At 44.7% G+C, this 22714-nt stretch overlaps 1 protein-coding gene across 2 annotated transcripts in view; it reads left to right on the top strand.

Annotated features, from left to right (window-relative positions):
• The first annotated feature begins 3904 nt into the window (after positions 1-3904).
• Positions 3905-22714, top strand: part of GOLGB1 (golgin B1) — a 40483-nt gene continuing 21673 nt past the window's right edge. Inside the window, exons 1-11 of one of the 2 annotated variants that reach the window (XM_032105717.1) lie at positions 3905-4060; positions 7138-7271; positions 9264-9360; positions 9977-10129; positions 10880-11032; positions 14689-14841; positions 15763-15885; positions 16314-16427; positions 18111-18522; positions 19177-19268; positions 19581-19677. In XM_032105717.1, the coding sequence (XP_031961608.1) occupies positions 9271-9360; positions 9977-10129; positions 10880-11032; positions 14689-14841; positions 15763-15885; positions 16314-16427; positions 18111-18522; positions 19177-19268; positions 19581-19677 (1387 nt within the window). In that variant the 5' untranslated portion in view covers positions 3905-4060; positions 7138-7271; positions 9264-9270. The remainder of the gene's footprint in view (positions 4061-7137; positions 7272-9263; positions 9361-9976; positions 10130-10879; positions 11033-14688; positions 14842-15762; positions 15886-16313; positions 16428-18110; positions 18523-19176; positions 19269-19580; positions 19678-22714) is intronic. The other variant, XM_032105716.1, reaches the window with a different exon arrangement.

Below are 22714 nucleotides of genomic sequence, written 5' to 3'. Positions count from 1 at the left end.
CAGAAGTGGCCCAGTACAAGAGTGAGGTTATGTGGGAAAAAACTCACCCCCACGCACACAAAGGAGCACAGAGGAACAACGGGGGGTGGAGGAACCCAAATAATCCCCTGGTTTGGCTAATCCAAGAACCACCATGGAAGTGCAGTCAAACCATGAAAAGCTCAACTGCACAAAGAAGAAGGAGCAAAGAGAGACAATCACAGGCTGGGGAACACAAATAACCCAGTAAGTGAAATGAAGGCCCTGTCCCAGCTCCTTCTAAATCTGTCACAGGGGAGCCATCAGTCCCATGGGCCTAGAGGTGGCACCCATCATGGTGAGTCAGTGGGAGAGGTTGTAGAGTACCCTACAGACTAAGAAGCGTGCTGCCTAGGACTGTGGGGTCCAGGGCAAGAGCATTTGGGGATTGCACAAGACTCACAAGAGGATGTTTAGGGGAAGAACAAAAGGTGGGGAAAGGGATGGGTCTAGGTGGTTTGGGAATGAACAAGCATGAGAAAATGGAGGCAAGGGGAATACAAGGGACTGGTTGCATGCAGAATGGTGCTAATTGGTATGAATGTCTAGCCATGCCTGGTGCCTGGTCAGCACAGTCTTTCCTGTGTTCTAACACTTCTACCTCCTTTTTTTTTTCTGGCTGCACAGAGCTGTGCTCTGGGCATATGTGTGCATGGGGATTTAAGAGCCCACAACTGGATTGAGTGAGACCATGTCAGTCTATGATCACTCATAAATATCAAGCCAGACTAGTCAGCAAATAGGCAAAGTAGTTTGGGAAATAGGTGTGTGTATGTCTCAGTTAGTGAGAACATTGGAGTAGTTGACTATTAGACTGAAGGTGTAGAATTGAGGGTGACCCACTTGTCTGTCTGTTTCTCTGTGCAGGAGACAGACAGCTGCATACTGAGAGCCTCATCACATGTACTGGAGGGACACACAGTGTACGTGTCTGTTTGTATGCTGTTGTGTGCAATGGAATCTGTACCAGTGACTGTGGCGGGGTTGTGCACCTTGGACGGTCTGGCATATCCAGGTGCCGGTAGCTGGGGAGACCAGGCATCGAGAGGCAGCTGCTGGGTAGGTTGGATATCTAAGCCCAGACATTGTGTGTGTTTCCCACTGATGGACCTTCACAGAATCACAGAATGGTTTGGGTTGCAAAAGTCCTTAAAGATCATCTAATTACACCCCTTGCTGTGGGCAGAAACACCTCCCCCTAAAGCAGGTAAAGTGGAGGCTAGGCTCCCTTGCTGGCTATGTTCCTTCTGATGGAGCCCAGGCTACCGTCGGCTGTGAGCGCACATTGTTGGCCCATATTCAGTTTTTCGTTCCCCAAGACCCCCAAGTCCTTCTCCACAGGACTGCTCTTGATTCACTCGTCACCCAGCCTGTACCCATGTTTGGGATTGCACTTGGCCTTGCCGAACTTCATGAGGCTGGCATGGGCCCTTCTCTCTAGCCTGTCCAGATCCTTCTGGAGGCCCTATCCCTTCCCTACAGAGTATCAGTCACACAACTTTACATACACATTTAAAGCCACAACTTATTTTTAGTATAAAAGAAATTTTAACAGTCTAATTTGAGAGTCAAAATTAATCTACATCTAATTACAGAAAAGCAAAGAAAAATAATGTAGGTCAAGTATTTATATACAAGAAAAAAGCCGCACTAGTAGCAACAATCCAATTAAAATTGCAACACACGCACTTTGTTTCTGTGTTTTTTCTGGTGTTACACAGACCTGCCTACTGCTCCTCTGGATATTAACATCTGTGGTTCACTTGGATGTTTGCAGAGGGGGAGGAGAGAGTCATGGGAAGTTGTCAGCATCTGGAGTTCTACACTGGAAGAAATGTGATGTTCTTGTTAACGGTTTCCTCATCCTCTCTTCTTTTTCTTTTTTTTCTTCCTTACTTCTCTTTCCTTCCACTTAGACTCATATAGGTATGTGTTAGAGTTGTAAATATCTCATTCTACGTAGATAAACTCCTTGCTATTACTACAAATATAAGCGCATGGTTGTACCACACAAAGATAGGTAAGTAAAATAAGTTAGCCATAGATACCTGAAGAAATTGCTCTCACAGCTCAAGTGAACATAGTGAACAAAGCTGCAGGCAGGGCATGAAAAATTCAGAGCAGGCCTGGCAAGCCTTGGTCCTGAGGCCCTATGGCCCATGGCCATACCAGGACAGCACTATATGGTGCCATTAGAAATAGGAATACGGTGCATCTGAGTGCACAGTGAGGGTGGGCAGGAGGCAAGGAAACTGCGCTGCTCAGGCTTCCTGAAATCTCGCCCTACACCTGGCTGGGGGCAACCTCTGGTGCCAGTACAGACCAGGAAGTGAATGTGTTATAAACATATATTGTAATATTGGCTTCTCGCAAGTATTAAAGTAGGTATTATATAATGTTAGAAATGCTTTTGCTGGGTGGATGTAGTTTTCTTTCTTTTTAGCAAGAATGTTAGCAAGTGTGAGCAAGTAAGACAACCTCCAAGCGAACAGAGGATGAGGCCCAAGAAGCTGCTGATCTTTGTCCGGGGAACAAAAGGGCCCAAAGGCTGCTCTGCCCGGAGAACGGGCGGCCAGGAGAGTCCGAGAGCCGCTATCACCACTCTGCCCGGGGGGCAAAGAGGCCCAAAGCTGCAATCAGCCGTGACTGTCTGGAGAATTAAGAGATCCACCCTACTATCAGCTCTCACCTAGCGAGCCCAACCCCAAGAATCGAAAGAAATAAAACCGCAAGGCAGAACAATACGCATGCTCTAAAAAGGCGGAACCAAGGAGTGGCCATGCAGAACAGCTCCGAGAAAAGTTTGAATATGAATAGAGAACAGACAGTAAAAATGGTATAAAAAGGACTCACCTCTAGCATCAGATGTGCTCTTGGCAGAGCGCCAAGGCACCCGGCCGTTACCTCTTTGCTTTATTTTATGTGTCTCTTATTGTCTTTATATTAAACCCTTTAAATTCTCACAGGAGAGTGAACCTCGTTTTTCACAAATGGATCAAGAGTTCTGAGAAAGAATACAAAAAACTGGACAGGGACTGGCAGTGTGCACATCCCCAGCAGCATGGGCAGCAGGTAAGTGCGAGAATTCTGCCCCTCTGCCCACTCAGGTGAGACCCCACTTGCAGAGCTGCCTCCAGTCCTGCAGCCCTCAGAACAGGACAGATTTGGAGCTGCCGAAGCGGGTCCAGGGAAGGCCACGGAGATGCTCCAGGGGCTGGAGCCCCCCTGCTCTGGAGACAGGTTGGGACAGCTGGGGGTGTTCAGCCTGGAGAAGGCTCCAGAGAGACTTTATTGCAGCCTATCAGCATGTAGAGGGAGGTTAGAAGAAAGACAGAAAACTATTTTTATGCCAAGAGCTGCGCCAGAGCAAGGGACAACAGCGCCCACGTGCACAAGGGCAGGCTCGGATTGGACATCTCCGGAAGCTCTCACGGCCGGGTTGAACGGGGGTTGGAGCAACCCGGCCTAGTGGGAGGTGCCTATGGCAGGGGGGCGGGACTGGATCATCCTGAAAGGGACGTTCCGACCAAACCACTGGGCACCACTTCGGGCTCTGCCCGGCAGTGACTAAGCGGGAGGCTGAGTCGGCCCCGGCCCCGGCCCCGGCCCCGGCCCCGGCCCCGGCCCCGGCCCCGGCCCCGGCCCCGGCCCCGGCCCCACCCCCACCGCCCAGTCCGAGCCTCTGTCTCACCAACCCCCGGCCCGGCCCGAAACGCCGCAACTGATTGGTCGCTGCCTTGTTATTGGGCGGGAGCGCAAAGCGTCCTCGGGATTGGTGACTTCGTGCCATGTTGTAGGACAGCCGTGGCGCCAAGGCGGCTGCTCCGTCGCGATTGCCTGGCGGCCCCGTCTATCTTTCAGCCCCCGTAGCTGGTTGGTTCTTCTCCGGCCGGGGGGTGGGGCCCCGCCGGAGGCGGAAGCGGTGGCGCCGCGTTCCGGTGCTGAGGTGGCGCTGGGAGCGGTGTGGTGGCAGCGGCGTCGGCGGGAGTTCGTCGCCAGGTTAGAGCCGCCCCTCGGTGCTGACCCCTCCGCCGTGCTTCAGGTCAGTGCCTCCCCCCGCCCTCGGTGCTGTCCGGCCGCCCTGTGCGGTCCGAGGATTCTGCCGCCCGGCTCTCGGCGGCGGTCGCCGGCTGGGCTCCTTTCGTGGCCCTGCGGGGCCGGAACGGGTTCGCAGCTCCCTGGGGCCCGGGCCGTGAGGGGCAATGGGCCGGGGCGGGCTTCTGTTCTCGCTCCGGGCTTTGCGGCCCGGCCCAGCCCCCTTCCCCGCCCCCCGCCAGTGGGACGCTGCCGGCGGTGCCCCCAGGTACCGGGAGCGCAGTCCGGCCGGGGGAGGTTCGCGCTCCGCGGGGCCCGCCGGAGGCGTGCGGTCCGGGCAGCCTGCGGGGCTGCTGGGGCCCGTCGGTGCTGCCCGTCACCCCTGTGGCGGCAGGAGCCGCCGCTCCCGGAACCCAGCACGGCGCTCCAGTGCTCCCTGTCGCTCCTTGTTTCTCTTGGAACCCCTCTGCACAGCATGCAAAGTTTGGCCCAGGGCTTGTGTACAGCAGCAGTGCCTTTAATGCGTGTTTGGTTTTAAACGAAGGGAAATGCAAGGAATTAACTTGGTTTATGTACAATAAACTTATAATAGAATAAATTAGGGAAAAACACTATCAGTTCTTTCTTTGCTATGACTGATACCTAGGGATAGAAATGCCTGGATTTACACCCTGCTCACTGCAGACTCTGCAGACTAGCAGCAGGCTTAGGCTGTTTGAGTCAGGGATGTGTATTTCAGAGGAAAGGCGCCTCCTCCACATCACTGTTGGTAGTCCCAGTGATCAAAGTAAAGTCTCCCCAGCAAAAGTTCATTAGTCATAGGAATGCTGATCAAAATTATTTTCCACTACAGCTAGAATGTAGAGGATCCTGCCTCACAGCCTGAGCACAGCGAGAGTCCTTGTGTTCTGCTGCTCATTACAGAGATGGGAATCCATATGCCAGTGTGAGTCTGGGAGAGCAGCAGTCTTGCCTCTGAGAGCTGCAGTGTTTGCTTTATTGGGGTGAGGCAGTGAAACACAGAATAACTGTCCTTTTCTGTTTGTGGGGAAAGTAACTGGCTGGCATTGTGTAACACCAGGATATTCCTGCCACAAGTCCTTGAAGCTAACGAACAGGACAGCCACCACCCTCTGTGCAGACTGTTGGCTTTGGGTCAGCATTTAAAGCTGTGTTATGCTTGTTCCTGGGTTTGTTCTCAGGGAGAGTTCAAAGAAAGCAGAGCCAGGCTCTTTACAGTGGTGTCTGGTGACAGGATGAGTGGCTGTGAGCATGAACTGAGACAGAGGAGATTACCTCGATCATCAGGAAATGCTTTTTCACTGTGTGGGTTACTGAGCAATGGCACAGGTTGTCCAGGGAGGTTGTGAAGCCTCTATCCTTGGAGATATTCAGAAGCTGCCTGCACAGTGATCCTGGGCTCCTGGCTCTGGATGGCCTGTTTGAGCAGGGAGCTTAGACCAGATGACCCCCTAACTTCAGCCAGTCTGTGGTTCTGTGATAAGATTCTCCTTGAGCCTTTTATTTGTTGTCCTTCACTGAATTTTCTCCAACAAGTTCCTACCTGTTATTCTGGGGAGCCCAGAACTGAACGCATTACTCCAGACATGGCCTCGCTAGCACGCAGTAGAGAGGAAGGATCACCTTCCTCCTGACAGTGCTCCTAATGTAGCCCAGGATGCTGCTGGCCTTTGTCATGAGGGTGCATTGATGACTTAGGTCAGTTGTCTGCTGCAATTCCGAGCCTCTCTCTGCGGTGCTGCTTTACAGGGATGTGTTCTGAGGGATGCTGTCCAGAGCAGTGGCCCACCTAGGCCCATGTTTTCCCTCTTTCCTCTACATAGACAGCAAACCTGTTCTGTTTATAGAGTTGTAGAATCACTTTTTGTTCCCCATTCACATGCCTTGCCATATTCAGCTGACCTGAGAATATAAATTAAAAGTGAATTCAAAAGACATGAATCTCTTAGACTTGAGTTCAGGTTATTGAAGTCCTCATCAGTGCAAATAGCTGCAGATGGTTCCTCTATTTGCATGTTGGGAAGGCCAACTGTGAGCCAAACCCAGCAAGGCTTATTAGCTTGCGTGCAGTATCAGGTTAATGTGGCCAACCTGGGCAAAGGCCAAAGAATATTTTCTCAATCCAGGTATGCATGCTTGAAACTGTTAATACCTGTAGCATGCAGATATGTTCTGAGGCCCATGCAGGTGCTTAGGTTCTGAATATTTTTCACATTTCTAATACCTCTTCTAATAATTCATCTATTGGTTCTCTTGGTCCCAGCCACATATTATGCATTTGTGACTTTAGAAGCTGTGGCCTAATGCTCAGCTGGAAGATCAGATCCATCTTCTTCAAGTATTGGAGACAGTTAGAAAGAGGCATTCTTGCATTTGGATGGCTGTTTTCTAAAATGCACCGCTGCCAAGACAGCCGGTTCGGTTCCTCATTGGGGCATCGTGGGAGTGATGGTTTACAAAACCATAAATACTTTATTATTCTTATAATGGATTCCAGACATTCCAGGTCTCTAAATGAGTACCTCATATTACCACCTTGGTAAGCAGTTGATGTCGTCAACTAGGAAATCTCCCTAGCAGGAACTGTAAAGCTGTACTGTTCTGGAATTCCATGCCTCAGTCTCCCCCAGGACCAGCTGAGAAGTGAGCAAAGCACCAGGACTTGTTTCATTGACTATTGTGTTGTTGCAGAACGTGAAAAATCCTGGCATTCTGACTGTGTTTCTGGAGGAGTTGCATCCCCTTGAGTTCTTTGCAGGAACCTGTCTGAGGCCTGGCTTCTTGCTGCGTGTCTTTTTGCTACACCGACTGCTGCTCGAGTGTTTTATTCCATCGACTGAAGAGACTGAGCTTGTGCTATGCAGTGTGAGAAACCAGGGCATGTCTGCAAATCCATGTTCCCAAACAGAGCAGACTTTTCACTTTTTCTACTTATTGCAAGTGACTCACGAACAATCCTGGAGTGTACCGTGTACGATGAAGGATGGGCTTATTTCTTTACTATTGAATAATTTATTTTCCTCTTCCCTTTTTGTTCTTTTTCGCTTCTCTCTCCATCAAAAGTCTTGGTTCATGCAACTTGTCAGTACTCAAGAGATAAAAAGGAGTGGCATGAAAGACCCGTTTGTGAGTGCTCTACCTTGGAAGCCTTACTACTGAGTCAGCAGAACCCATGAGCTCCTTCGAGCACAAAACAGGTGAGTGTACACATGCTCTTTTCTGCTATTGAGGCTCTGATGTGTATTGTCATGTTTTCTACTTCTGCAAAATCAGGTGGCTGCTGCAGAAAAATAGTGCACTGCTCCGCTCCAGTGTCAATATTTTCACACATTTAAGTGGCAATCTAAGACCAAAGATTTCCTTAGTAAGACAAAGGAGGTCAGGAATCTGTGTAGCCAGCTTCAGAAGCCTACTTTTAGTGAGGCAGAGACATCTTGTCATATTAAAAGATTCCATTTGATGGAGATAATTTTAATAATGTGAACTTGATCTTATAGCTAATGAGAGTTTGCCTAGTTTCAGCTTGCACTACTGGAGCTTCTGTAATTGTTCAAATGGTTTTGCCACTTACAGGCATGGACCGTTCCGGGGCCTTTCTGTTCAGAGTTGTCAAATGTCACATGTGACCTCTTTTTATAGAATACTAGAATGATGATTCTGTGGTTCTTAAGGGATTTTGGGAGTTCAGTTGGTCAAATACTTTGCTCTTAGCTTGTCTAACATCAAAAATCAGATCAGGTTGCTATGAGCCTAATACAGTATTTTAACATCTTCCCTGTGCATTTTTTTCCCTGATTGAAATTGCTTGTGCTGCGACTTGTGTCCTCTGCCTCATGTCCATCTGATGTGGACCTCATAAGAGGAGTGTGGCTCTGTCTTTAGCTCCCTTATAGGTGGTTGTAGGGAGGACAGCAATTGTATCCCACTCTTCACCTGCTGTTCTCAGGGCTGAACAAGCCCAGCATTCTTATACTCTCTATATGCCTTGTAGCCCAAACCCCAGTCATCCTGGGGGCTGTCTGCTGTACTTGATTCAGTATTTTGGAAGTGGCCACTCTACTTCAAATGAAGTCTTATAGGTGTGAATAGAGAGGAAGGAATAATTGCTGCCTGCAGTCCTACCAATACAGCTCAGTATACACCTGACCTTTGCTGTGAGTGCACTGGTGGCTTGTGCCAAGCTTGGCCACCGTACACTTCAAGCTTGTCTTCTGCATCACAGTTGTACAGCCAGTTGCTCCTTAGCCTGTACCACTCATGCTTTTCCCATCCCAGGCATAGGCTTCTGCCTTTCGTGAGCTTCACGATGTTTCTATCCATCTATTTCTCCAGCCTGTTGATATCCTTCTGGTTGGCAACTCTATACTTTGGCTTATCAAAGGCTCATTCAAATTTGATGAATTTACTGATATGGAGTGCATCCCATTGTCTTAGTTAATAACAGAGAATTTAATTTGCTGCTCTCCCCGAAATGACAAGTTATATGTTGTTTGCTGGTACTGTTGCGTGTTTTTCGGCTCTTCACTTCCACTTGCTGGATTAGTTTGGCTCCTGAATTTCAAGGAAAGGAAAAAAGGTATGCTAAGCAGCAGCCAGAGAATATATGTCCTCTCCAGATTATTCCCCTATGTCAAGGTCCTGTCCCGTCCCGTATGTGACATGCGGAGATCTCATCATCTCTCTAATGCGACACACTTGCATCTTTTAGCAAACTTCAAGGCTCGGTCCATTATTTCCACTACTTATTAGCAGAAGGCTGATTTTATGTTACAGGCCATGTTTGGCCTGTAGAGAAATTACTTCATTTAACAATCACCTTTCTTTTCAGTGAACTGAACAGATCATGGTTCTGTAATGTCATTGTTAAGAAAGATCAAGAGTGAACTATGAGGATGACTTGGCATCTGGTATAAAAATGTATTTACATGTAGAGCAGTGAAGGAATCTTTGTCTGTCTTGACACCAGCACATCCTCTGCTTTAATGTTCAGAGGGTCCAGCTGCTCCTGTTAACGTGACCTTTTTTTTTTCCTGAGGTTTTACTTTGACTTGTCTCTCTTGGCAAAGGAGACAAATTCCCTGCAAGCCTGGTCACCAACTGTTGTAACATTACAGATCAGCATGATGGAGCTTATTCTTCATAGCAGTTTTGACTCTGGAACTGTATTTTGACTCTTGGTTTTGTTTTAGGCTCAAGATGCTGAGCCGTTTGTCAGGTTTAGCAAGTACTGTTTTACAAGAACTGTCTGGGGAGGATGGAGATGCAGTTACTGAACCATCTATTGCTGTAAGTACAGTGTTATCTAAAGACTTTCAAACCTTACTGACAATTAGTTTGGGGGGTGTGGTTCATTATACTGCAGTGAGAACTGTCTCCTGCTTCTTCCTTGCTGAGCACTAGACTGAACTGTCATTCCACTCTGCTTTTCTCCTACTCCTCACCTCTTAAGTCAGCATTTCTGTTGGGCAGACCATAATCTCTTCAGTTTCCACATCTCAAGGTGATCCTAGGAAACAAACTGGAATTAGGGTGAAGAAAGACTCTTAAGAGTACTAGTGATTGTGTGTAGCAGAAAGGGAAGCTCTGTGTGGTTGGGTGACAGTGGGAGGCTTCATCTCTGTGCTGCCCTTTGGTATTGAGACAGTGGATAGTGTGTGAGGATGCCTCTCGTTTTAGATTTGTTCATGTGGTGGTCAGCAAGGTACTCTTTGTTTTTGTGTATTGGCTCGTGAGTTCTCTGAGCTTTCCTCCTGGTTTCATCTGTGTATTCCTGCAGGCTCCATGAAATGCCTGCAGGGGGCAGAACGCAGCATTTAGGAGTGGAGCTGGAGATACCGTGCGGATGCTCCGCTGCCGGCTGTTCATAGTTTTTTCCTTCAGAACACTAATTTTGTTGTTTCAGGTACAAGCTTTGGAGTCAGAAGCAGAGAGCATGGAGGAGGCACCTGAGGAGCTGTTGGAGCGCCTAGCCCAAACAGAAAAGCTAGTTGTTCAGCTGAAGGATTTGATTCGAGAAAAGGATGCTCTGCTCCAGGAAAAAGAAACTGTTCTCAAGGTACCATTTCTTTCTCTGGGGGCTGAGAATAAAATGCTGCTGCAGTTTTCTGTGCAAGCCAGTCTCTGGTTTTTTTTGAACATGAGATACCTGCTTGATGAATGGCATCAGTTCCAGGGAATTATTGGAATTTGAAGAATGGAGCCTAATCCAAGAGATGCAGGATATCTTCTGTTAGTTTGATTGGGTTAATTTAGTCTAGAGTAAATAAGTTAACATCCAAGTTACCCAGCATTTTGTCTCAGAGCTCTTTGAGGTCCATGCAGATTCCCAGGGGCTCTTAATAAATACTGACACCTTGTGTGAGGTTGTTCTTTCCCTGCTTCAGGGTGTTTGATACAGAGTAGCCTGTGCTGCACTCATCCGCTAGTCCAGTGGTTTTATGGCACATTCCCGAAGGTTTGTGTTGCCTACCCTGTGGTATGGTGGTAGTGCGGTTACTTGAGATAGTTCTGAGGGACTGCATATAGCAGAGGAAGTCAAACTGAGTTTGTATTCACTGCTGGGTGAAGTCCCTGAGTGCTCTGTCCCTTGAAAGGAAGTGCTGGGGTAGAAGCTACAATTTTGGTATGTGCAGTGTTTCAGAACAAATTTGTTTTGCAGATGTGTTTTTAATAGTGCTGTTACTGGGGGGGGCAGGGTTAAACAGAGTATGGCAGGCTGACAAGTTGTGTAGCTTTTCAAAGTGATGCTTCTTGGGTGACAGCACTGGAGCCTGAGGTGCAGTCAGTTTGTGTCCTTCTCTTACAGAAAGAGCGAGAGGCTGCAGATGCGAAGCTGATGAAGCTTAAACTTCAAGCCAAAGCCAAACTGGCCTCTCTGAACAAACGCATCGAGGAGCTGACAGAGAGAGGATCACCACTGCCTACACAGGCCTTAGCAGAAGAGCTGGAGTGTCCCAAGGTTGGGAGAATGGGGCTGCTTAAAAGATGTGGCTTCTATTGATAACCTGGTACTGCCTGATGTTTCAGGTCACAGTGAGCCAGCAGGGCCTATTTGTCTTATTAGCAGGATGTTCACAGTTCCAGCAAGGATGTCTATGCCTATGCTGTAGGAAGCCTGTCTGTCTAGCTCCTTGTACTGCAGATACCCTTGGACTGCTCAACTTGATCTCTTCAAGGGCAGCGGCTAGTTTCCCTTTGCATAACTTTGGTAATCCATTGTAGCCAAGGTCTTTCCTGTAGAAACTGTGTGTCTGTCTGAGCTTAGAGTTTCAAAATGTTACCTGTCGTGTCAGTGCAGCAAAAGTTGGCTGGAGTACAAGAATGAAGAGGTAAGGAGGTCATTGAAACTGGAAGGCAGCAACTTAAATATATATAAAAAAAATATATATATTTCTTCCAGTCATGTAGCTTCCTGAGCCATCATAAAGTTTTATGGTTGACAAACCATAATTGTGTAACACTACGTAAAAACTGAGGGGAAAGTATCCTCTATGAAGACATTAAAGAGGCTGTTAGCTACTGACCAGAAGCTCCCATTGGAGCTGGTAATTTTTGAAAACTTAACTATGTGATCAGCAGAACAATGTTTTCTTTAAAAAGTTGGTAATATTACACAAGGGAGATGGGATATAAGTCCAAAATGGTTTCCAGACATCAGATGATGTTCATTAAACCAGAGAACATAAAGGTTATTTCAGACATTGAAAAAAATATTAAAATATTATAGGAAACAATAAAAGGTGCATGTGAGAGCCGTCAGATGAGAGGTGACTACTAACAAAGCGAAGATTGGTTCTGTGACTTGTGCTGACTATCTTTGATTAGGAGCATCATAAAATCATAGAAATGTGCTTCTGTAATTCCCAATACCAACTTGAAAATCCTTCTCAATGCAAAGCACCATCTGGTTTCATACATGAAGAATTGGATGATCTCAAGGATTGAGCTAATAGAAAAATAAAATAAAATTTAACAAGTGTATGATCGAGCATTTCTGGTGTCATGACACTGTATACTGCAAGGTCATGGACAATATTCCCTGGCTGCAGAGGCCAGTGGAGACCATGGAGGCTGTTCAGCTGTGTCAATTGACACGGCTATGCTGGTGCTGAGGCTCTTTTTAGCTTACCTATGTGCAGCATGTGTGTGTAACAGTCATGTGCTGTTACATGAGTTTGTGTAGACTTGCTGTTGAAGACTGGTGGGTGTTCTTGCTTCAAAATTCAAATTTACCAGTTGAAGAAGGCAAAATGAGAGAAAGCTTATCATCAGTTAATTGGTGCAACATCGATTTGAAAAAGAGGCCTTATCTTTTTTGCATACCATTCTAGCTATTCCACTGAGAGTGGCAAGGCCTTGTGTGGAGTGTTGTCATGTTCTGCTCACTTGGAATCGGGAAAGAGAAATTCTGAGAGCCAGCAAGAGACTTTCTGTTGTCCCATCGTGTTAGCAGCTGCGCTTGGGAGACACTCAAATAGCTTGGTTATTTAGTCAAGCAAAGTCAGAGAGGAAATGTCTTTTTTTTTCTACAGTTGTATGAGGAAGGTGAGCACCAAGAAGGTGGGAGAACTGTTAAAGGATAATGCAGGTGAATGGATGAATGTAAATTAGTCATTAAGAAAAATGGCCTTCTAATTAGAGGAATGAGGGCTTGAGACAGTCTCCAGTGGACATGGTATGGACCACTGCCTTATTTGGTTTGGGTTAGAACATAGTTTGAGTGAAATTATGGTAGGGCAGTTATCTGCAATGCTACGTATTTGACCCAGAAACCACTAGCTTCTTTCTTGCAAGGTTAGACCTACTGAGAAGCTACAAAGTACTTTATTTACACTTATTTCTCCAAGTAGATGCTGTCTTGAGTAATGGGGATGTCTCCTAGACAGTTACACTGCCATTTGAAGGTGAAAATTCTAGGTTAGGGTTGCATGTTGTGCTGAAGTATTGAACATCAGCAAAGGGCTGGTTTTTTTTCTTCTCTATGATGTGGGTCCTATGGGAAGGCTGTATTTTGAATATCTAATTAGTACTGTTGCTTCCTGGGCTTTTAGCAGAGTGCTTTATTTTGAGAAGAATGGAAATATCAGCTTATCTCTTTCTATCAGATAGTATTTGTATACAGAACAATTGAGGCTCCTCTCAAACTTCTAGAGTGGGTAAAGATAAATTATGTTCAGATATAAGAGTTTATACATTCTGTAAAAACATAATATTTAAGAGCTTGAGCTCTGGGAACTTTATGGCTGTGCTACTGTTCTTAATTGTGGCACTCTGTGTAATGGCCAGTGTAAGAGGCTTTTCCAAATCCGACTGTAAATGTCAATCCTGAGAGCTAATTACAAGTAAGCAAACTAGTCCACCCGTCTTCCCCCCAGCAACTCCTCTGCCCCAGTCTTATAAGTTATGTATATCCCTGGCTTCTTAGAGCTTCCTGCATTTCTGATCTTTATTTTTCTGTCCTGTTCTATTTCTAAACTTAAGCACAGTTGAAGCTTCCTTGTCTGTTCTACTTCCTGCCAAAGACCTTCTCTGTAGGTGAAACATCTTTTGAGGAGCAGTAGCATCTTATTCTTATTACACTGATTCATAAGTACTTCTAAAAGCCTCCATCATTTTTTCAGGATGGGCTTAAGGACATAAATACTCTGTAGAATTCCTGTGTTATTGGTGGTATTTGACCAAATACCTGTCACAAATAAAAGAGATGCATTTTCTATATATTCAGTACAAAATACCCATCACTGAGTGCTCACAGTAGCTGGAAGTGCTGAGATGAGAATGTGGAATGGGTTTGTCTGCTCAGTGATGGGTGGTGTGAGGGACCTGCCCTGACCCAGGTGTGAAGCACAGCTGTGGGTTCAGGGGCCTGCCTTCACCCAGGTGGTTGAGAGACAGAGAGAAGAGTGCAGGTGTAGTGTGCTGGGTTGTCTGAGTAGACACAGCCTAAGCACATTTTATGTGAAATGTTGTTTACATTTCATGGTCATAAGCAGAGGATTAAAGTGCTTCAGAGTGGAGTAGAACTGGTAATTGTTTGCCTGTTCTCTTTGCTGATATCTAATAAGTTCATTGCTATTAATCCTGTAGTCTAAAGAGATTTCCATGGGCATTTTCTATAGTCTAGAATGTCTACCCCTTTGTCACATGGAGAATACTCTTCTATAGCTAATTTTAAAATGTTTTTATTTCGGGTATTAGAGAAAGATGTGATGTTAAAAAGCCTCACAAATCAGGGTAGTCATATAATAAATTATGTATTATAATGTATTTAATAACCTAATTTGCCTTAGTTTATATAGTGAGCAGTCATGGACTGTTAGCTGTTCCAAGTGCTTTGACACTTCCCAATTAAAGGTGTCTTGTGCATATCTACACAAAAATAGAGAAAATAGTTACTTAATATAGGACAACTTCATTTAAAGAAACAAAAGAAATGTGAAGTTAAGAAATGAAGCAATGTAGCAAAAATCAGCATCTGATTAGGAGTCGAGTGCAGTAGCATTCTAGTATCTTTTTAAAAATTAATTAATTTGTTTAACTTATTAACCAGTAATACTGATAAGTTTACCTTCCTCTATTTCTCTTTTTCCCACTTGTTTCCTCTTGAAATGTCAGAAAAACGAAAATTCAAGTGAAGGGCACAGAGAGGAAGTGGAAGTACTGAAAGAGCAGCTCAGGGAGCAAGAGGAGACTGTTCAGGACCTGAAGAAACAGCTGGCTGTAGCCAAAGTGAATCTGAAAGATGCTGAAATCAAGTATGCAGCACAGGTACAGAATTTTTTTTCTGTTCATCAGTTTGTGTTTCCCACCTTACTGCTTAGACTAGTATGATAGAATAGAACAGTACTTACACAGCTGGTCTTCAATTCCCTTACCTCAGTTTTTTCAGTTTTGTTCCTCCTCAAATCACCCAGGTCCGTCAATTTCACTGCCTTTGGTTCCTCCTCTAAACATCACAATCCCCACCTGATCTTCACCTGCCCCCCTTCCTCTACCCCCAGGCCAGAGCCACCCTTGGTGCAAAAGGTGCTCTGCAGGTGAAGGATGGATTTCACCCTTGGACAGTGGGACTGATGGCTCTCTGGGGAGGGGGGAAACAGTGTCTGGAAGGGTCTGGATAGGGTGTGTACCTTCCTCTGAGACAGAATTTGGGTTCTTCCCTGTCTGCCCTTGCTGTTCTGTGATGGGTTTTGCAATAGCTGGGGTAGAGTGTTCTTCCAGCTGCCAGGCCTGCCATCGCCTGTCTGTGTTCTGCTGTAGGTGTGCAGGGCAGCTGCTTATCACAGAAGGTCACAGCTTTAATGTTACATTGTAGTTATTTATGGCAAGATTTTTGTTAATACTCTGAATTGCAGGTTTAGCTTTTGAACTGTGAATTGGGCTGCATCCCATACAATTAAAACCCCAGAAGTTTTATGAACTGTTAGTTATATACTAATTCTTCATCTTTGTAGATGAAATTCTATACTTTTTGCTTTCTGAGATCTGAAATACTATCTGTTATTATACAAATATTGGTAGTATAAAGACACTAGGTAAAAATACCATTTGACCAAGGTGATGTGTAGGGTTGTCAAGCTGAACACTCCATCACACACACAATATGCTGATGCATGTTGAAAGCAAGCCTGTGTCTGTCAGGTCCATAACCTTGTTGGTTTGTTTTTATTTTGTGGCATATGTTTTCAGCAGAGTTCCCTGCAGGAAGTGATTCAGGAGAAGGAAGCTCTCTTGGAAGAGCATGTGAAGCAGCATCAAGCTGAATTGCTCAAGATGGTTGTCAAGTCAGATCTGGAAGTAGAGATGCCACAGGTATATTTGATATAATAATCATATCATGGGAGGAGGAAGGAAAAGGAATTTTACCAGAAGACACCCTGAAAGAACAGTTCTCATTAAAGTAACTCAGGAGGGATAAGAAGGAAGAGGCTGTGGTTGTTTGGAGTTTTTTGGAATGCTAGTTGGGACTTTGAGTCCTAGCTTAAATCTGCTGGTTTGCTATCAGTTGAAGAGAACAACAGTTGAAAAAAGTATTAAATTATTGTGCTCCAGTTCCCTGTTCATGAAGCAGTGTGAGCTCATCCTACTGCACCAGGGCTTCAGAATTGGTGTCAACAAAAATGAAGTAATTCAGGCTATTAAAGTAACCGTGTTACAAAAACGAGCTATATCAATGAAACCTGGGAATCTAAACTTGCATTAGCCTCCCCAATTATGGAACAGCCTTGTCTCTCTCACAGAACCTGTGTGCACTCCAGAGAAAGCTCGAGGAGCAGGAAGCAGCTCTGTTAGGACGAACTCGGGAGGTAGAATTGCTGCAGCAGGAGTTACACACTGCTGAAAAACAAAACCAGGTACCTGGTCATGCTTTTTATTGCTTTACTCTGTGTGTGTGTGTGTGGTGGGTGGGGCCTTTGTCAGTAGCTCGGAAGTTACCAGATTAGGTTTATTTTGGCATCAGGTTTCTGTCATGAAATCAGCTGGGGCCTCCCTCAGGTCAGGTGTTAGAGCTGCAGCTCTGTGTGCACAGCTTACAGCAGGTACAGCCAGACAATGGGGTGCTGCAGCTGCCAGCTCTAGTGATCCAGGTCCTGGGCAAGTGGACAGGATCTACATCTATCCATATCCATCCTGCTGACTGTACTTTCAAAGCCAAATACACAAGCCTTTGCCAAAAGCAGAAGTGCCTAACATGGTGCTGCTGAAGCCTCAGTGTTTCTGGACTGCAGTGTCCAGGCCAGATCAGAGCAGAAACAGATATTCTTTGGTATGTCTTGCTGAGAACTTGCTTATATGGTGATTGACACAATTCGTGGAGTGGGATTGGCTCCCACTTCATCAGTTCGAAGTGTGAAGAGGACAAGATCCAGTCTGTGCATACATGACTGTATATACATGTGCTTCTTGAGACAGAATTAAGTACACTACCTCTTAAAAGGTTGGTTTGCAGATATAGAGGGTGAGTTTTTCCAATATCTGAACTTCTGAAAATTCTCCATCCCTTTAGAAGAGACTTACACTGAATCAGTCTCATATTTGTAGGCTGCATGATCTCCAGCTAGTCTAATGCTGAACCTCACTTTGATAATTTTTACACACTTGTGCCCCACATATTTTCTTTTCCTCTGTGTCCCAGCCAGGCACAATGGTGGGTCCTCTTACTACCAGGAAGAGGTAAAGAGCCTCAGTGAGCTGACTTGTGCTCACTACTGAGACTGCATTGCTCAGCAGGGTGTGGCATGGGGTGGTGGCGTGGATATCTTCATGACATGGTTGTTGGGATTCCTTGACTCCTCCTCAGTGTCTTTGACTTCCCTCATACATTCTGTGGTCTGAAGGCAACCTGGTATAGGTACAAACTTGAGGCCATGTAGCTGAAGCTTCTCTTTCTACCCATAAAGTAAAAGGAGCTCCTCATCATACTCCTTCTGAAATTAGCTATGCTGACCATCCACAGCTCCAAGAGGAGGAAGTTTGACAACAGGAGCTTGGGCAAGTGTAAGGTCTGTTTCTGTCTCATGGTCGCCTTTAATCTCTGGTCAGTGTCGACCAGCCTTCTGAGATCTTCCTTAAAGTAGTGGGTACTGTGTGGAGCCCTCTGTTACCACCAGATTCATATTTCAGCATTCCCCTTTCACATACACACTTTGGTTCTGTTCTTTTTTAATTCTACTCTGTAATTGTTGAGTTCTCCCTCATTTGTTGTAGCCCTTCCTCCCCTTTTTGGAATGTTTGCTTTCTTCTAAAAGAGAATTCCTGGCCACTGTTCTATTGGTTCTTTCCTCTAAATCAAGACTTACCTTTTCTTTACCACAATGATGAGTTGTTTCTCCCAGCATTGCTTTCTTGCAATCTCCAAATAGTGGGGCAGTTTCTTTCTAATAAATTGAAATTTCTGACATGTTTGTTTCCTCCCTTCTGCTACTCAGGTATTTTAAAAGGATTGAATGAAAACCTTAAAATATAGTTCAGGTGCTTTGCTTTTTCAAGGTATTTAACTAGCTGAGAGAGAAATTAATTTCTGTATCACTTTACAGACACTCCTAGATCAGTGCCAGAAGATGGAAGTGGATCTAAGCTCCATGAGGGATGCGCTAGATGCGGAGCGACAAAGGTCTCAGGATCTCAGGGAGAAGATGGAGCTGGAACTAGCTGAGAGGAAGCTGTCTTCCCATCGCTTGCAAGAGGAGGTGCAGCGTCTCTCAGAACAGCTGGAGGAGGCAAGAAGAGCACAAGCTGAACTAGAGGTGAAGTATAAAGACCTGGAACAGGAACACAGGCTGGAGGTGGAAGACAAAAACCATCTGAGCAGTTGCCTTATGATGTCTGAGCAAGAGCTGCAATGTGGCCGTGCGGCCCTTAGAGCTGAGAAGGACCAGCCGAAACAGGACATTGGCCAGCTCTTGGTGCGATCTGTGGAACATGGAGCTACAACACATGGAGCACTGGGTGAGCAAGCGTGGCGCTTAGGTGGAGCAGGTTCTCAGGAGCCTGAGTATCACTGGTCGCCTTCTCTTCGGCTTTGTTTTTGTAACAGCTCATAGGAATGGCTGGTATAACAATTCCTAATTGAACAAGAGCATAGGAGGGGTGGTGCTGCCTCAAGCTAAGGGGGTCCAATTCGATCCTACCCTTCTGTCTTTGGCAGCTGCAAGAGGAGCAGAAGTGTGGGGCAGCTTATGTGGTGCTTTGCTTGTGTACTGTCCCAGCCTCTAGTCTTTTGAGGCTTACGGATTTCTTGAGCTGGATGTATTTCTTAATTGATTTTATTGATTTGTTGGTTTTTTTCCATCAACTTATGTAAGTCCTTTTTAGATGTGCCATGTTCTTCACAGTCTGAATTTCTACTGAAATTATAAATAAAACAACCAAGAAAAGCAAACTACTATTTTCCCCATAGACCCGTGTTAGAAATAATGACATTGATCTTGCCTCAAGCTCTTAGTTCAAATTGATTTTCTTCCAGCTTCTTTATGGCCCAAAGCTGACGCAGGGACTAAGAGATAGGGGATTTCATAAACTATTGTGCACGTGTGTAAAATGGGTGTAGTTTGGCAAAAAAGATAAGAACACATCTTAACTCCGCTTTTTCCCTTCTGTCAGATGAACTTGTACAGAAATCTGAAGAATTTGTCTGCTATCAGGATGAGCTGAAATCCCAGTCACAAGTGCAACTCTCTGAACCGAAGCAGCACGTATGATATTTTCAAATGATTCTCATTAATTTTTCCACTATATTTAGGAGCTGAAGTCAAAATAAATGTCTATAATTCCTTTTTTTTAATCATGCATTGCCTGAGAAAGGCTTTAATTAGTTCTCTCAGCTGATGGGCAGGCATGTTATGACTATAGAAGCCTGGAAAGAAGTAGAAGTCAATTTGAGTAATTTAGAAGTTGCCAATTGATTTTTTTTTTTTTTTTTTAAGTTAACCAAATGATCAAAAACTAATATGTATTTATAAACTGTATTAAAATTTATCTTTCTCCTCTCCATCCTGTTTAAACAGGATGAATCAACCTCACAGGAAAAAATAATAGATCAGGAAGACCAGAATGAGACTTCATTCCTACCCACAGAAAACTTGGAAAGACAGGAGACAGAAGGTTGTATGATTACCTTACCTATTTTAATAGTCTTAATATATTTAAGAATCATTCTAGAATTAGTTTGTACAAAATAAGATATAGTTGAAATGGTAGCTTTCCCAGGTACAAAATACTGACAATCTGCAGGTGGTACTTTGGTGGAGGGGGGGAGTATTTTTGATAGCTTTTGCTGTAACAGCAAGGGGCCTGTATATATGCCACATATAAAAAAACCCCCAGACAATTACATTGGTTTTGAGTGTCTGGTCATGTAGACTGGTAGCAGCAATACCACAACTCTATTGGAATTGTACTATAAAACAATGGATTCTCTGGTGTTTCCTTTAGGGTCTGGTGCACTATGACAGTAGGCTGTCTTGATTTCTGAGAAATAGATTCCTTTTGCTTCCTGTCATTCAAAGATAGAAGCTCTTCATAAGAATCCTGGTGGGGGAATAATCACCAATAAACCAGATTCCTACAGTCCTAGAACATCATCTTTCTCTTTTTTTGGTCCACAATCTCAGAGATGCAGGTCTTTAATGGACTTCAAGACATTGTTTAGAATCATGGCATGGTTTGGGTTGGAAGGAAGTCGTAAAGATCATCTGGTCCATCACTTCTGCCGTGAGCAGGGATATCCTTCACCATGTCAGGTTGCTCAGAGCCCCATCCAACTTGACCTTGAACATGTCCAATGATGGGCCAACTGGCAGCTTCTCTGGGCAACGCAGAGAGAAGCAGCCCTCTTGAAAGGGTGTGGTAAGGCCTCCCTGGAGCCTTTCTTCTCCAGGCTGAACAACCACAGCTCTCTCAGCCTTTCTTCACTGGAGACATGTTCCAGCCCTCTGATGATTTTTATGTTTTCTTCTGGGCTCACTCCAACAGATTCACGTCTGTCTTGTACAGGGGAACCCCAGAACTGGAAACAGTGCTCTGAGTGGGGTCTCACAAAAGCAGAGAAGAGGGTGAGAATTGTCTCCCTCAACCTGCTGCCCACGCCTCTTTTGGTGCAGCCTAGGATAAGGTTGGCTTTCTGGCCTGCAGGCACACACTGCCAGCTCCTGTCCAATTTTTACTTTACCAGAATCCCAAAGTCATCCTCTGTAGCCTGTTTTCAATCCATTCAGCCCACAATCTGTGCTGATACTGGGGATTGCCCCAGCCCAGGTGTAGGGTCTTGCACTTGGCCTTACTAAACCTTGCTCTGCACAAGGCCGCATGGCTGCATTCCTCAGGCTTGTCCAGGTCCTTCTGGATGGCATCACATCTCTCCAGCAAAATCAGCTGCTCAGCTTGGTGTCACCTGCAGGTGTGCTGAGGGTGCACTCCATCCAGCTGTCTCTGTCAGCAGTTAAGGCACTAAATAGTACCGGTCCCAGTACGGACTTTTGTGGGACCTGGTTTCCACTTGGATGCTGAGCCATTGACTGCAACTCTTTGCATGCAGCCAGTTCCTTACCCCACCTAACAGTCCACCTGCGAAACCCGTATCTCAGCAATTTAGTAGCAAGGGTGTTGGGGAGACCATATCAAAGGCCTTACAGAAATCCAGCTTTCGATCTGATATCATGCCCCAAGTTACAATTGAGTACATCCAAAATGCACCTGGAAAACTTTAATCAGCTTTCTTAAAAAGCATCTCCTCCCTCTACTGAAAGGAATTCCTCCTGAAAAATGCAGTGACTCAGAGCTTTATTATCATGTTACTTAAAACATCCTTCCCAATGCATGTTTAGCTGCATGTTTACTTCAGAACAAGCTGCTGCTGCTGTTGTTGTAATTCTGTTTCCATTGGGTGCATTGAACACTTGATTGCTGACATTTTTTTAGATCTTAAACACTGGGTGATGTAATTTCTTTAAAAACCTACCAAAATATTAAATGAAACGTAAAAAATCATCATCTTTTAAGTCTGCTCTATAGGTTCTAAATACTTTGTTACTCCTTTTTGTCCCATGAATTGTCAGTCTTATCTAAAGTGGGATGCCTAAAACTGCCCACCGTAATCCATTCCTAACTTGAAAAGAATGAAATAAGGATTTATAGTTACCTTATATTTTGCAATTTCTGATGCTTTTCAAGCAGACCTCAACAAATGCCTTCAAATTTCAAGCTGTCATTGTTTGAAATGTAAAGATTCTTGAAATCCTTGTAGTCTTTCCATTTCCACGGGTTTAGCAGTGCATTATACCAGAATATCTATAACTCTCTTTACATCCATATGAATTCCTTGAAGTTTTCTTGAAGCAGCTCTTTGAGTGATTGAAGGTCTCTCCTCCTGCTACGTAAGGGAACATTGTATGAGGCTTTCCATAGTTCAGTTGGTGGAAAGACTACAGTATAGTATGAATCAGTAAAGGAAAGCCATTATCACAGAAAACACAGACTGTCTTCCAGTTGTTAGAGTTCACAAAACTGATTCATTTGAGCTTCCTCAACTTCCATAATACTTAGCAAATACAGTTTTGTATAATCAGTTGTATGTAGAAAAGTGTTTAAAGGGGTACAGAAGAAAACCTTGTACTGTATGTTGATGGTATGTGTGTCTTCTCTGCATGCTCAGAAGTGAAAAGTACAGAAATTTGAATGCCTAAGAGAACTGTTTTACTTGGTCCTGAATTTTATTTTGCATTTATATTAACATATTTTTCATACCATCATTGGTAGTTAATGTGTCTACAAAAATGGGGCCCATTTTTTAATGCTTCTAAGTTGGTATTTCTGGGGAAGACATAGTATTTGTTGCTTTACTAGCTCCTATACTAAAAAACAGAGGCATCACTTAATACTTTAATTAGAACTGAGAAGGAATTACAGAATGTGTTTTTCTTGTAAATTTATAACAATTTCTCATTTTATTTTTTCCAAATGAAATTTGAAACATTTTGCTACAACAGTTCTTTGTCTCCTCTCCTTTATAAAAATGTTTCTTAAAACTTGAATCTCTATTACCTGTCTTTCAGTATGTCTGTATGACAACAATTGTTCTTTTCTAAAAGCTGCTTAAAACAGCATGTTGTTTATGGGGTTGCCTCTAAAAAAACTAAACCCA

Source organism: Corvus moneduloides, chromosome 4 (assembly GCF_009650955.1).
Source record: "Corvus moneduloides isolate bCorMon1 chromosome 4, bCorMon1.pri, whole genome shotgun sequence".
Lineage (NCBI taxonomy): Eukaryota > Metazoa > Chordata > Aves > Passeriformes > Corvidae > Corvus > Corvus moneduloides.
Note: the sequence above shows the minus strand (reverse complement) of the source record. Positions and strands in the feature narration are given on the sequence as shown.